Source organism: Piliocolobus tephrosceles, chromosome 17 (assembly GCF_002776525.5).
Source record: "Piliocolobus tephrosceles isolate RC106 chromosome 17, ASM277652v3, whole genome shotgun sequence".
Taxonomy (NCBI): domain Eukaryota; kingdom Metazoa; phylum Chordata; class Mammalia; order Primates; family Cercopithecidae; genus Piliocolobus; species Piliocolobus tephrosceles.
Window position 1 is genome coordinate 62,529,763 of NC_045450.1, and position 14,538 is coordinate 62,544,300.

At 42.7% G+C, this 14,538-nt stretch overlaps 1 protein-coding gene across 1 annotated transcript in view; it reads left to right on the forward strand.

Annotated features, from left to right (window-relative positions):
* The window catches only part of VAT1L (vesicle amine transport 1 like), a 189,588-nt gene that overhangs the window by 23,126 nt on the left and 151,924 nt on the right, over nucleotides 1–14,538 (forward strand). Inside the window, exons 2-3 of the mRNA XM_023226853.1 lie at nucleotides 5,635–5,764; nucleotides 13,694–13,909. Of these exons, the coding sequence (XP_023082621.1) occupies nucleotides 5,635–5,764; nucleotides 13,694–13,909 (346 nt within the window). The remainder of the gene's footprint in view (nucleotides 1–5,634; nucleotides 5,765–13,693; nucleotides 13,910–14,538) is intronic.

Here is a 14,538-nt window from a genome sequence, read left to right on the forward strand (position 1 = left end):
AAATGTCTCTCAGGAGACTTTACAGGGTGATATTCCTCACTTACTAGATAACAGAAAAGAAAGTGTAGGGGCCAAGGCTAGCTTTTAGCTCTGAGTCTAAGCATACAAGTCAATGTCTTTTTTCTCAAGACCACCAAGTGTCTCTCCCTCTCTACCTAAGCTTTGATTTTGATAATGTTTGAAACAGAGCCCACAGGATAAAGGACCATCTAACAAACAGAGTATGAGATCTGGGGAAGGCTTCAGAGACTCAGCCAAACTCCACCACTAATTGATGGCAGTACAGAGACTAAAACTGAAGCCACTGCATCTGTTTCCTTTCACTGCTTCCTTTCAGTCTTCTTGTCCCTGACTCTTTTTTTTTTTTTTGACAGTCTCGCTCTGCCGCCCAGACTGGAGTGCAGTGGAGTGATCTCCACTCACTGTCTTCCAAGTTCAAGCGATTCTCCTGCCTCAGCCTCCTGAGTAGTTGGGACTATAGGCATGCACCACCACGCCTGGCTAATTTTTGTATTTTTAGTAGACATGGGGTTTCACCGTGTTGGCCAGGCTGATTTCGAACCCCTTACCTCAGGTAATGCACCTGTCTCAGCCTCCCAAAGTGCTGGGATTACAGATGTGAGCCACCATGCCCCGGCTTTCCTGAATCTTAAAATTCTTTATTTTAGTAACATTTGATTTACTTGAGATTTCATGGTGTTATGGGATACACAAAAAGCAAGGAGTTGGAAGACTTTTACTCAGGTCTCAACTCTGCCTCTGTCATGTGCTGTCAGTGTTGTTGTGCTGCCTTTAACAAGTCAGTTTTCTTATCTGAGGCTCAATGTTCACATCTATTTAATGGGATTAATGGTATCTGCGCTTCTTGCTTTTCTCAGCTTGTTACGAAGTTTAATGAGATGTGTATGAAAGCACATGACAAACTGTGCTGTACTATACAAATAGAAGAAAGTGTTATTATTTTAAGGAACTGTCCCCCAATTTTCCTGTATCTTCCCTCACATGTCTTCAGATCCCTCATTCTATGTTTTGAGCTTTTCAGGGTCTCTTTTTCAAACTTCTACCTTCATTCCTTCAAGATGCTATGTCTCAATAATAACTCTTTAAACTTAGCCTCTGACTAATAATTTAGTATGAGAAGAAAACTGAGACAGTCTTATATTATTTATTAAAATTATACCAATCTTTGAGAAAAACAGGATTACCCGGGCAGAACTTTATGTCAGGCACTTTCCAACACTATTTCTTTTTTTTGCAACGATCTCAAATATTTAAGAGCTGTATAAAAATTTTACTCCCTTTGTGGGCCTGAGTAATCAGGTGTAGGCATTGCCACCCCCAAAAACATTCTAACTAAGAATCATATTACCTTAGAGAATACTGGAAACTGTAACTGTGCAAAACAGGGGCATTGACATGCCCCTTGTTTTTTGTTTGTTTGTTTGTTTGTTTTTCTGTTGTGGTGGAAAAAGAAAAGGATTAGACTCAAGTTTTTAAGTTCATAGATTTCACTATTTACCATCTGTGTGGCCTTCGGCAAATAGCTTATTATCTCTAAACAAACAAAGTTATTTGTTTTGTCTGAGGAAAAAAAAATAGAGTCAACAATGTCTGTCCCAGTGGGTGATTGGGAGTGATTGATTATGGTATTCGTTTGAGTTTGTATCTTTTGGTTTCATGTGACAGGGACCACACAGGTAATCCAAACAAAGAGCTTCTGCTATAAACACATGTGTGAAGTAATGAAGGAACTCATGGAAATCAGAGAGCAGGAGGTGTGATGGAGCTGGACCTCCCCAAGCCCAGAGACTGGACCTCTGCTCATTCTAGGGAACTCAGCAATGGAAGTCTACAAAGCCTCACCCTGGTGCAGGGAGTTGGGTTGACTCTGTTGCTCTTCATGTTTTTTCTTTTAATTCTTCCATATATTGGCTTTTCCACGTATGCTTCTCCAAAGTGCCGGTCAACTAGGTCTCTCTCACTCATTTCTGTCTTTTGACATCCTTTCTGTTGCTAAGTCGTTCTCTTGATGTGTGTTTCCCAATTCATAGTTTTACAGAGAACACCCAGTTCTTGGACCAGCTCATTTATTCAGTTTAAGGAATAGGTTCCTGTCTAGATTATGAATGGCCACTGCTCCACTATTGGGCCCACATTGGTGCAATCAACTCTCTGCAAAGAGGAAGATATAAAGAGCTATAAACATGGCTCTTGTATGTGCAAGGGCGGGGCATAGAGAGGTTCCCCATAAAGAGGTAGAGTGTGTTGCCTAAGGGGTCAGGTTCTAGACTTGGCATGAATTCAAATCCTGACTTTGACACTTTGAAAAGATGTCATGGCAAGCAAGTTACTTAAGCTCTCTGGGTCTCAGTTTTCTGATCTGAAAAATTGGTGTGATAGTTCATACCTCATAGGAGGAGTATTGATAAGTCTTAAATAACAAAAGTCAAGCACTTAGCACAGTTCTTGACGCAAACTAAACCCTCAGCAAAAGCTAGCTATATCCACATCAGGAGAAACAGGTCTGATCCAACACTTGGGAGTACTCTATTAACAATTATTTACATCCGCTTTGTGTGGAGATAAACAATACTGACCTGTCCTAGTCTCCGTCTCCAAAATACACCCACATCCTAAAAATAGGGGGCATTCTTCATGACCTGACAGACTCACCTAATGCCTCATTGAGGAAACAGGGTGCTACAGGCTTTTGAAAAGTCAGTGTTAGGCTCTTCTCACTGGAATTTAAGTAGCTAACTCTCAGTTTACCATCACTGGGCCCAGTTCATGCTGGATGGCGAATGCAGGCAGCCCAGTTGAGCAGCGTAATAAGTGTCAAAGATGAGGCAGGCCTTCTCCAGGGGGCTGCCATGTTTGCAGAAATGGCAACTAATTTCTTCCAGCATTTTTCCAACAGGGTCTTGGGAAATCATTGGTTTTCACGCAAAGAAAAACACACTGAGCTAAAATATACATTAAATGAGATGGAGTGCTTGATTCAGGATGTAGAAATTTCCTTTACTGTTATACAGTGATGTTTTATTTATTTGGTTGTGTCAGAAAATCGGCCGTTTTATACAAGTGAAGTTCAGAGATAGCTGAAGTTTTTCCATGTCAGTTCTGAAAGTGTTTTTAACCTTTTTTATCACATACTTCTGCCTTCTTAACTGAAGATGTAAATTTTAAGGCTAACATGTATGGAATACTGACTACGTACCTGGCACCACATGTCAGTGCTTTATGTGCATTAATTTTCAATGACAGCCCCGTGAAGTAGGTACTGCCATAACTCCCACTTTACAGATGTGGAAACTGAGGCATGGAGAAGTTCAGTAACATTTCCCAGGTTATAGAGGTAGAAGTGGTAGAACTGGGATTTGTACCCCACGCTCCCCAAGCTCTTAAGGAATTGGCCATGTTATTCGGTAACATTTCAGTTAATAACTGACCTGGATAACTGCTAACCATTAAAGTAGGACCTTTGGGAGTCTACACATATCATTCAGAAACGTATCCCTTACTCCAAACATTCTTTGACTGCTTTTTAAAAGGAATTAGTACTCAAACTGGCAGCACATATTTTTGAATATCCATGACTATTTCTTCATTCAGCAGATGCTACTTGAATCTCTACTATATTTCTTTGGGTCCGATGCATGCCAGGCACACTGGAAGCAGAGAAATATGAGGCATACGACTGCCTTCAAGGAGGGTGCACTTTAGAGAATCACCGGCTGGGACAGTATGTGAAGCTTCTCTAATTTGTGGTTGGGAAAACTTTGAGAAGGTGGTGAGTTTTGAGCCCACACTTCAAAGAAGTCATTTTACTCACCTTTATTCAGTCCCTTTGTATGAGACTCATAAGTGAGACCAGTGGACACAGGTGGAGTTAGATGCTTCCTTGGGTCCAAAGAGATCAGAGAAGAAATAGGAAAGATGTGCTTAAGAACTAGTTCAAGTCGGCCAGGCACAGTGGATCATGCCTGTAATCCCAGCACTTTGGGAAGCCGAGGTGGGCGGATCACCTGAGGTCAGGAGTTCGAGACTAGCCTGGCCAACTTGGCGAAACCCCATCTCTACTAAAAATACAAAAATTAGCCAGGCATGTTGATGTGCACCTGTAATCCCAGCTACTTGGGAGGCTGAGGCAGGAGAATTGCTTGAACCCGGGAGGCAGAGGTTGCAGTGAATCAAAACCACACCATTGCACTGCAGCCTGGGCGACAAGAGCGAAGCGAAACTCCATCTCAAAAAGAAAAAAAAGAACTAGTTTAAGTCATCTAGCTTGGAAAAGAAGCTGTGGTTGGATGCTAATGGATGTTGGGTCACACTAAAGAGTGTACTTTCTATAGTCCGAGTCTTTCTGAGATGGTGGCTTCTAAAAACAGAAAGTACAGGCTGGGCACAGCAGCTCACGCCTATAATCCCAGCCCTTTGGGAGGCCGAGGCGGGTGGATCACCTGAGGTCAGGAGTTCAAGACCAGCCTGGCCAATACGGTGAAACCCTGTCTCTATTAAAAATACAAAAAATAGCCGGTCGTGGTGGCAGGCGCCTGTAATCCCAGCTACTCAGGAGGCTGAGGCAGGAGAATTGCTTGAACCTGGGAGGTGGAGGTTGCAGTGGGCTGAGATTGAGCCATTGCACTCCAGCCTGGGCAACAAGAGCAACACTCTGTCTCAAAAAAAAAAAAAAAGTACATTACAACCACATCTGTTGGGAAAAAAATCCATGTTTAATGAGATGTGTTTTCCCATGTGATTAGCAAATGGGTGTTAAATGAAATTCCCAAGAGTAGTTCTGATAAAATAAAAAGAGTCCAGGAGCATTGCTAATAGCATCATTGGAATCAAGTGTATGGTTTTCCATTATGATGACTTTGATATATTTTAATAACTTTCTTATTCCAAAAGTAATGTGTTAATCAGAAATTTCCAGTAATATCTCTCATCTGGAAATAACTTAGATTTTTGAAACACTCGAGTATTTCCATATCTATTGGGGCGTTCCTTTGATCTCTCTTTGAGTCCCGTCTCCTCCAGTGGAACATAATGTAATCTCCTGATGGCTCATATTCTTTATTATGGGAGCTGTTTATGCACAGTGCTGGTGTAAGTGTGCGTGATGATTGAGGAGAGATGGTTGGTTGGTTTGAGACCTTTTTAGTTAGGTCTTCTTTCTTTTTCTCAGGCACTGGCTGCTTGCCATTGGGTCTGGCTGCTTTCCATGTGTCTGTTTATAACCTCTTCCTGGTAAATTTTTTACCTTTGATTAAGTACTAGGAATTCTAATAGCCAGGCTAGTCAATATGTTTTTAGAGTAAGCATAAACAGGTTCTGAGAGAAGACAAAGGGGCCATCTCTTGAATCAGTGTAAACTCTGCAACTACTGCTTTCATTGCCACAAATGTATTACTTGTCTGCATAGAGGTAATTGAATTTTGCTTTATTGGTGACATCTAGCTAAGTGGCATTACTCTTAGTGATACTTTGCCAAAGAGAAAAAAAAAAAGAGAGGAAGGAGTGAAGAAGGGAGGGAGGAAAGGAGGAGAAGAAAAGGAAGAAAAGAAAACCAGGTCGGTGCTTTCTGTTGGATCTCATGTTGAATTTCTCTCCTTTCACGTTTACTTTTCACAGTGGATTAAACTTCATTGACTTGATGGTGCGACAAGGGAATATTGACAACCCTCCCAAGACTCCCCTGGTGCCAGGATTTGAGTGTTCTGGGATTGTTGAAGCTCTGGGAGACAGCGTGAAAGGATATGAGGTAATGTTTTTACTCTCACTTGAAGAGTAATATTCATTTGGAATCCATTGAGACAACAAAAGATGATGCAGACAGAAGTGTTTGAAATAACCTATGGCGTGCATTATTATTATTGTCTTCTTATCTGGACTATTGACAATGTTTATAGTCATTAAGGTCTCATGCCTTTCTTATGGACTATCTTGGTTGCTCCCGGAAGCATTCTGGTGCAGTGAGCAGGACAAAGCTTGTCTCCCCATTTATTCATGTCATGCAGCTATTAAACAAAAGTATTTGGTGTTGGATTAACTAAGTGTGCATAGCCCCTTCCCATATCCAGAACTCTCATTTTCTCATCATCTTCAGCTCAAAATGCAACTACAAAACACAGAAGTTTGGAGGAAATGGACTCTCTATTATATAACTTGGCTCCTTCAGATAGTCACTTAACTGGTACATTTAAGTGATCATTTTTAATCCCTAACTATTTCAGGGATTGGGAAAGTAGCATTTTGGATGCAGAAGATCTTAAAGAGTGGAGGTACCTGATAAGTAGAACAGAATTGGCCATGGATTGATGGCTTTGGAAGTAGGGAAATGGGCAAAAAGGTTTATTCTATTATACTGACTACTCTTGTACGTGTTCAAAATTCTCCATAATAAAACCTTTTTTAATTTGTAAAAAGATGTATGACCGTTCCTACTATTATAACGCAAATCAAATAGAAACCAATCTATAAAAACTTAGAACCTGTGCGCAAGTCAATTGCACAAAATTGCAGTAGTTTGGAGTCAGAAAAACCAATGCAAATCAGGTACAAGAGCTCTTACTCATAACTAAGTGCTCCCCTAGGGAGGAATGAACATTTGAGAACCCACTATAATCAGAACCATGGAGAAGTTATCTTTTTTAAGCCTCCACCGTAGCCCTGCAAAGCAAAGATTGTTATCCTCTTGCAGATGAGGTTTGAGAGGGTTCAGTAATTTTCTGTGAGGTCAGAAGGGTAGTTAGTACTAGCAGAACCCAGATTTAAATCACCAGCGCTTGTTTATCCTTCTTACAGTCTCATGATCTTCATTCCCTACTCCCAGCCCCCAAATACTGCAATAATAAATGCAGGACAGGAGAACTAAAGAAGAATTCTACAAAATGCAGTGCCAAAATGCCCTTGAAATTGAATTGGAGCCTGGTTCTCAGTCTCAGTGTGTCTGAGCCTCAGTATCCTGTGAAAATATCAATATGCTCCAAATTCATTACGGAAAACGTCTGGAAATCTCATCCCACTTATCAGTATTTTTGCCAATGGTTTCCAGATAAGACAGCAGATACACGTTGAGAAAGAGGCAGTGAATGAGCCTTTTCTTTTTTTATATACGAATTTACATGTTTCTGTCCCCAGGTAAGCAATATCACCAGAGGCACACTATCTCACCCCGAAAGTGCTGCACATAAGAAATACTATCTTCTCTTCAATCCTCCACATGGTCCCCAAAGAAAAAAATCATGCAGCTCACTCCGTTAACCCCGAGCACTGAATAAATAACCAATTATTTTAGAATATAACAGGAAACAGGGGCATTGTTGGACTTGGTTTAGAGGGAGAACTTACTATACTTGATTATGTATATTTTTCCTTTCAGTATGACTTATCTTTTGCTAATTTGCCCTGGCTTGTTTACTACCAAGCCCACCCTTTAAACTCTGTCCCTTCCCATAACTTGTGGCTGCACCAAAAAAGTAAGTCACCTACGCGTTTCCAGTCAGGGTGCCATATGGGAGAAAACTGGCACGAATATTCCTCCTATAATTTTGACTTAAGATCTTCAGTCATATTGGAGATGGAATTCCTTGCAGCAGCACACTGAATAGCTCTCTCGGTTTGATAGATTGCAAGGGATGATGAAAAGCCATCACCGGAGGCCCAGTAATAAAGGAATAATTTGGGTGCATTTTGGCTGCACCCAAATTATTTTTTTTTCTTAGCAGAATCAAATAATGAGATGAAGTGGATATGTTTTAAATGTGCCTGCCTCTGCACTCTGAGGCTGGAGCTGAACCTATGGCTTGGACATATTTGCTATTTTGATAATGAAATGGAAGTGATGCAGCAAAGTCGAAGAAGAGATGTGTGAGCAGCCAGCCCTTCAGCGATGACCATGAGACCACTGTCAAGGTGGTTGAAATATTCTGTTCATTATACTCTGTGCTGACCCTGGAGGCCATCAGTTACTCTGTGGGACTGAGGCTGTGTCTTTGAGTTTTTGTGATTCTGTGAAGAACAGGATGCTAGTGTTAGACCCTAGTTAGCTTCTGATGCACTGAAGATGATATTCTTTTCTTTTTTTTGTTTTTTTTCTTTTTAGATGGAGTCTCACTCTGTCACCCAGGCTGGAGTGCAATGGCGCAATCTCAGCTCACTGCAACCTCTGCCTCCCGTGTTCAAGTGATTCTCCTACCTCAGTCTCCTGAGTAGCTGGGATTACAGGTGCCTTCCACGACGCCTGGCTAATTTTTTGTGTTTTTAGTAGAGACAGGGTTTCACCATGTTGGCCAGGCTGGTCTCAAACTCCTGACCTCAGGTGATCCATCCATCTCAGCCTCCCAAAGTGCTGGGATTATAGGCGTGAGCCATCGCCCCTGGCCTGAAGACGATATTCTTCACATTCATCAATTGGTCTTCACCCCTTCCAGGGATTAGGACACTCACTGACAGTGGGACAGCCTCTCTTTCCCCTCAGTTTCCTCCTTAGACAGCTGTTCCTCCTGCTTCCTGAAGTATAATGAGTCAGTATTTAACTGCTGATTGCTAAACTGTGAATTCCATCAGGTCACGAACCAATCTGTTCTTTTAAAGAGCGAACATGTATTGCTCTTTCCTCATTCTCCGTGCACCATGTTAAGTGCATTGTGTGTGTATTATGCCATTTAGTTTTCATAAGGACCTTTTACTAATATTATACCCATTTTGGAGCTGAGGAGAATGAGCCCTGAAACGTTCAACTAATATTTCCACACTTTGTAGGTTCCCCTGTTAAGCACCTCTCTGTTTCCTTTGGAGCACTTATCTCAAGTGTAATGAATTAATTATTTGTATCTGGAATCAGACTCTCTGAGGCCATTTCTTTAATGGTTTCAAGAGGGTTGAGGTGGGTTCCCACACCTGCTCAGATTGAACGTTTACCTAACGCTAGGAGGAGACGACAGTAGTCATGGTGATTCCCAGGGTTTCCATGATTCTCCCTCTACAAATATATTAGCACTAAGAAAACTCACCATGGCCTTGGTTGAGGCTACTGCCAGCTAGATGAACCAGTGCTGCTTTAGAATCCCCCTAAAATCAGCAAAAACACACATTTAGCTGAAGACCAAACCCCTTACCAAGAAAAGGAAAGCTCATCGATACTCACATCCTCAAGCTCGAGCTCTGTAGGGGTGTTTCCCATTGTCTGTGTATCTTTTCCTGCAGAATAAAAGAAGGACCCTCAAACCAGCACAAGCCATCAATCAGGATAGCCTCCTCTTAGTTATCGCTTGTCTTAGCAACACCAAGAAGGTGGAAACTAGCTAGAACAAGGGAGAGCTCTGCAGAGAGACAGATCTGAACTAGAAGCCTTCTGCTTCTGCTTCTGCTTCTGCTCCTCAATGACTCCTTCACCTTCCAGCCTCAATTTTCCCATCTATATAAAGGGCACAGTAATAGTTTATTATGAGTCATCAACTTCAAGAACTTCATGGAGTTCTTGTGGGAATCACGGAGTTCTTGTGGGAATTATGTAAGGTCATGTAAATAAAGGCACTTAGCCCAGATTCAGGAACATATTAGTTTTTGTTTTGGTAAATGCCATTTATCATTATCAATAACAATAGCTCCTAGCAGCCCTGCCTCAGCAGAGTTTCCCTGCCCCAGCAGTCCTGCCCCAGCAGAGCTTCCCTGCCCCAGCAGTCCCTGCCCTAGCAGTGCATTCTAGTCAATTGCAGACACTGGTTTTCCCCTTTAGACCTAGAGATGTTTCCTGTAAGACTATTGAAAGCTTCTCCAGGAGTGAATTTCTTCCCTTATTCTCTCCCATTTGCCACCCATGGAGAAGTTAGACAAGGCTCAGTTACTTGTAATTATCCATCAACCCATCACTCACTATGCACCAAGCGTTGGGTCATGCATTGAGAATCCATAAATCAATGAGACCCAGCCTCTGCCCTCTGAGATCTTCCCATTTAGAGGGAGGCTACTGATGTAAAAGGATAAGCCAGTATTGTAATGGGATCTGCACAATGATGAAGGATTACATAAGGAATCAGGTGGACTTTTGTTGAAATCTTGTCTTTTTTTTTTGAGACAGGAGTCTCACTCTGTTGTCCAGGCTAGGGTGCACTGGCACGATCTCAGCGCACTGCAACCTCCATCTCACAGGTTCAAGTGATTCTCCTGCCTCAGCCTCCCAAGTAGCTGAGATTACAGGCAAGCGCCACCACACCGGGCTAATTCTTTGTATTTTTTAGTAGAGAAGGGATTTCGCCATGTTGGCCAGGCTGGTCTCAAACCCCTGACCTCAAATAATCTACCTTCCTCGGCCTCCTAATGTGCTGGGATTATAGGCGTGAGCCACTGTGCCCAGCCTGAAATCTTGTCTTTACCACTTACAACTGTGTGGTCTTGGGCAACTTATTAACTGCTTTGAGCCTTAGGTTTCAGTCTATAAAATGGGAACAACAATAAAAGCTACCACATAGGGTTGTCATAAGAATTAAATGCAGTAATTTAATTTGCTGTGTACTCAGTGCCAGCACACAAGCAGCACTCAATAAACACAAATACTAGCAGCAATAAGAAGACATGTCAGTTCTGCTTTTGTAAGGGAAGGTTGGTCATCAGGGAAAGTTTTGGAGAAAACATTTGAGCTGAGCTTTAAAGGAAAATCAATACTTTCCAAAAGAAAGCGAGTGCCAGCTGCAGAAATAGCAGATACAAAAGCATGAGGGTGTGAGCATGCACTTTCCTGCGTTTCCTGCTGCTTTTCCAGCATGGCCATAAAGGAGACACAGGCGTCAATACTGAACAGGCACAGGGGCTGAGTCTTCCTTTCTCCTTTGCTCACATTGTCTGAGCTCCCACCCACTGCTGCCACTTCTTATTGTTAGCTGATGTTTTTTATTTTTATTTCTATTTTCATTTTTTGAGGTGGAGTTTTGCTCTTGTTGCCCAGGCTGGCATGCAATGGCACGATCTTGCTCACTACAGCTTCTGTCTCCCAGGTTCAAGCAATTCTCCTGCCTCAGCCTCCCGAGTAGCTGGGATTACAGACATGCGCCACTATGCCTGGCTAATTTTGTATTTTTAGTAGAGACAGGGTTTCTTCATATTGGTCAGGCTGGTTTCGAACTCCCAACCTCAGGTGATCCACTCGCCTCAGCCTCCCAAAGTGCTAGGATTATAGGCGTGAGCCCCCGTGCCTGGCCTGGCTGATGTTTTATTCTTAATTGTACTCTCTCTGGGACAGACTGCTGTCACCACCAGTGTGGAGAGTCACTCCCAGTATCCGAGAAGTCTAGGGTCATTTAGGGGCTTGGGGAAGGGGAGAGAAGGCATGTGGGGTGTGAGCCACAGATAACATACAGGTAAGTCTAGGCAAGGGCTTCTCCCTCTCCAGCAGTCCGGGGAGGATTCAGAGAGGGGAAGACCTGCTTAGATTTATGCCAGGCTACCCAAGGATAAGGAAAGGAGATGCAAGGAGGCAGTGAGAATGTCCTCCTTGCCCAGCTGTCAGATCGTCATGTTGATTAATTACTTGCCTCTTTTTCAAAGCGAGCAGACTAGACTTTGCCTTGCTCTTGTTGCTGTCACGAGAGCCCCAGAAGACACACTGGGGCAGAGCAATTTGATTCTGTGGTTCAGGCATCTTTCCTGAATTAGGTAACCCAAAACCCCGCCCCTGACAGAGTTGCCCTGGCAGCTGGAGAGAGGTGGCCAGGCTCACTTAGAACATTGTTGATGCTGTCCCCAACTGTCTCATTCACCTGAACTCCTCATTACCCAGGTCTGAATGGCGCCAAGATAAGTCTGTGTGTTTATACTATAGCATCCTACAGCCAAATGGACAATCAAGTCCTCTGGATCCTGTTCCAGACACACACTGAGGCTGAAGCAGCTCTATTCCAAAATACACAGAACTGGCCCACCTGGAAAATCCCCAAGGTTTTGGGAGCGCTCACCTCCAGGCTACTCTGACATCCCTTGACCCCACCCACCATTCCCACACCCAAAAAATGAACTCTGTTATCTTTGGACCAATATCTGAAACATCGCCATCGTAATTTCATGCTTTTGGCTTAAGACTGCATTCTCTGCTGAAATATTATCCCTTCCAAGTAGATTTGCCTCTAAGCCCTATCACTCATAGCACTTGCCATATGAAAATATCAGGGAGTATGAATAATTTGAAAGCATGAGCTGTATCTCATTGACAGTTATATCTCCAGTGCCTGGAACCTAAGATCAAGAAGGGGCTTCATGTGCAAACATGGCTCATTGTGATGTCATGGAAAAATATTTGGAATTAGACAGGCTTCACGCTATATGTCATTAGGCAAGATACTCAACCATTCTTAGCCTCAGTTTCTTCATATTATAATAAGAATAATATCCTATTAAGCTTTCATGTAGATTAAATAACTGACAAAATGAAGATTACAGTCTAGTACATTATGATTGTTTAGCAAATCATAGATTTTATAGTGATCAAATGTACATATAGAAAAACTTCTTGGCCGGACACAGTGGCTCATGCCTGTAATCCCAGCACTTTGGGAGACCAAGGCAGAAGGATCACCGAGGTCAGGAGTTTGCAATCAGCCTAACATGGTGAAACCCCGTCTCTACTAAATACAAAAAAAAAAAAAAAAAAAAAAAAATAGCCAGGCGTCGTGGTGCATGCCTGTAATCCGAGCTACTTGGGAGGCTGAGACAGGACAATCGCTTGTACCTGGGAGGCGGAGGCTGCAGTGAGCTGAGATCGCATCATTGCAGTCCAGCCTGGGAAACAAGAGCAAAACTCCATCTCAGAAGTAAAGAAAAATAAAAAATAAAAACCTGTCATGAGGAGGAATCCATTCTCCAACCAGGCTGTAAGTTCCTCATGCTTGGCTATGGGGACTACATTTTTGAGAAGTCCTAAAGGAAGGACAGAAGTTTGCCAGGTGAAAGCATGAAGGAGGGCTCTGCATCGTTTTGCTACCTTCCTTAGATGCACTGACACTTCCCAGGACTTTTGCTATCACCTAAATAATGTTCAGAGTTTCAAGGAATGGTTCTCAACTAAACAACTTAGCTGGTTCTGGAGAGGAGAGGGTAGAGGCTGAAGATGGGTGGACAAGAAACATAGACTATCAGTGGTTCATTAAATCAGTTCTATTACTTGTGAAATATACACATTAGCTTTTTCACTGCAAATTTATTTTAAAAGATATGTTTCGTCGAAGTTTAAAAACAAATGATTTTGATACTCAAAAATTTGGATAAAGTGTATGAGTCAGTAGAAACAATGTGTTTGGACAATAATACTTTTTTTTTTTTTTTTTTGGAGACAGTGTCTTGCTTTGTTGCCCAGGCTGGAGTACAATGGCGTGATCTCAGGTCACTGCAACCTCCGCCTCCTGGATTCAAGCAGTTCTCCTGCCTCAGCCTCCTGAGTAGCTGGAGAATTTTTGTATTTTCAGGCATGTGCCACCACACCTGGAGAATTTTTGTATTTTTAGTAGAGATGGGGTTTCACCATGTCAGCCAGGCTGGTCTTGAACTCCTGACCTCAAGTAATTTACCCGCCTCAGCCTCCCAAAGTGCTAGGATTATAGGCATGAGCCACAGCACCCGGCCAGCTCCCAGTAATTCTGTTCTCTCCTTGAGCCTCTGTCATGAGGTAGCCTCCACTAACTCTGTATTTCCCCATGCCCAGATTGGGGACCGTGTCATGGCATTTGTCAATTACAATGCCTGGGCAGAGGTGGTCTGCACACCAGTGGAGTTTGTCTACAAGATCCCGGATGACATGAGCTTCTCTGAGGCTGCTGCATTCCCCATGAACTTCGTCACAGCCTACGTGATGCTGTTTGAAGTTGCCAACCTCCGGGAAGGGATGTCTGTGCTCGTGCACTCAGCTGGTGGTGGTGTGGTAAGTCAGCTCTTTGTAACTTCTCTTCTTTAAGGTCATGATGGTGGAAGTGGAGTGACACCCCCGTGAGGTCTTATGTGAGCTATGTCCTTTAGTAGGAATCATCACTGTGGTTCTGGTGGAGTTCACCTGGACAACAGAGCCCATATGGATGATTGCATTGGGGATAGGATAAGCCTGAGAGATAGTTTCTCTGCAGTTTTGGAAGGTCGCCAAAATGACCTGTGAGGAAACAGTGGCTCTCAGAGATGGTTTCTGTTGAGAAGCATTCTCAACAGTCTTGGTATCATGATGAAAGGTTGTGTCAATCATTGTAAGATGTCTTACAAGTCATCTACTACTGCTATTATTTGAAATGACAAAATGGTCATTTTGTCAGTGAGTTAGTTTTTTCAATAAGTTGCAGTGGACTGGAGATGGTTCCCATATTAATGACATTCTTACTAATTTGTATTCTACTATATTTTCTTGAGTTGGAGAAAGGTGGGCAGAGATTGTACTAGCACACTAGAAATCATACATAAACCTGAGTACATTCATGAAAGTGGGTGCACATGTCAATGTCATCAGTCAGGTGTGTCTCTGCCAAGGGGGAGAATGGTGGAAATCAAAACTTCTGCTCTGGATTT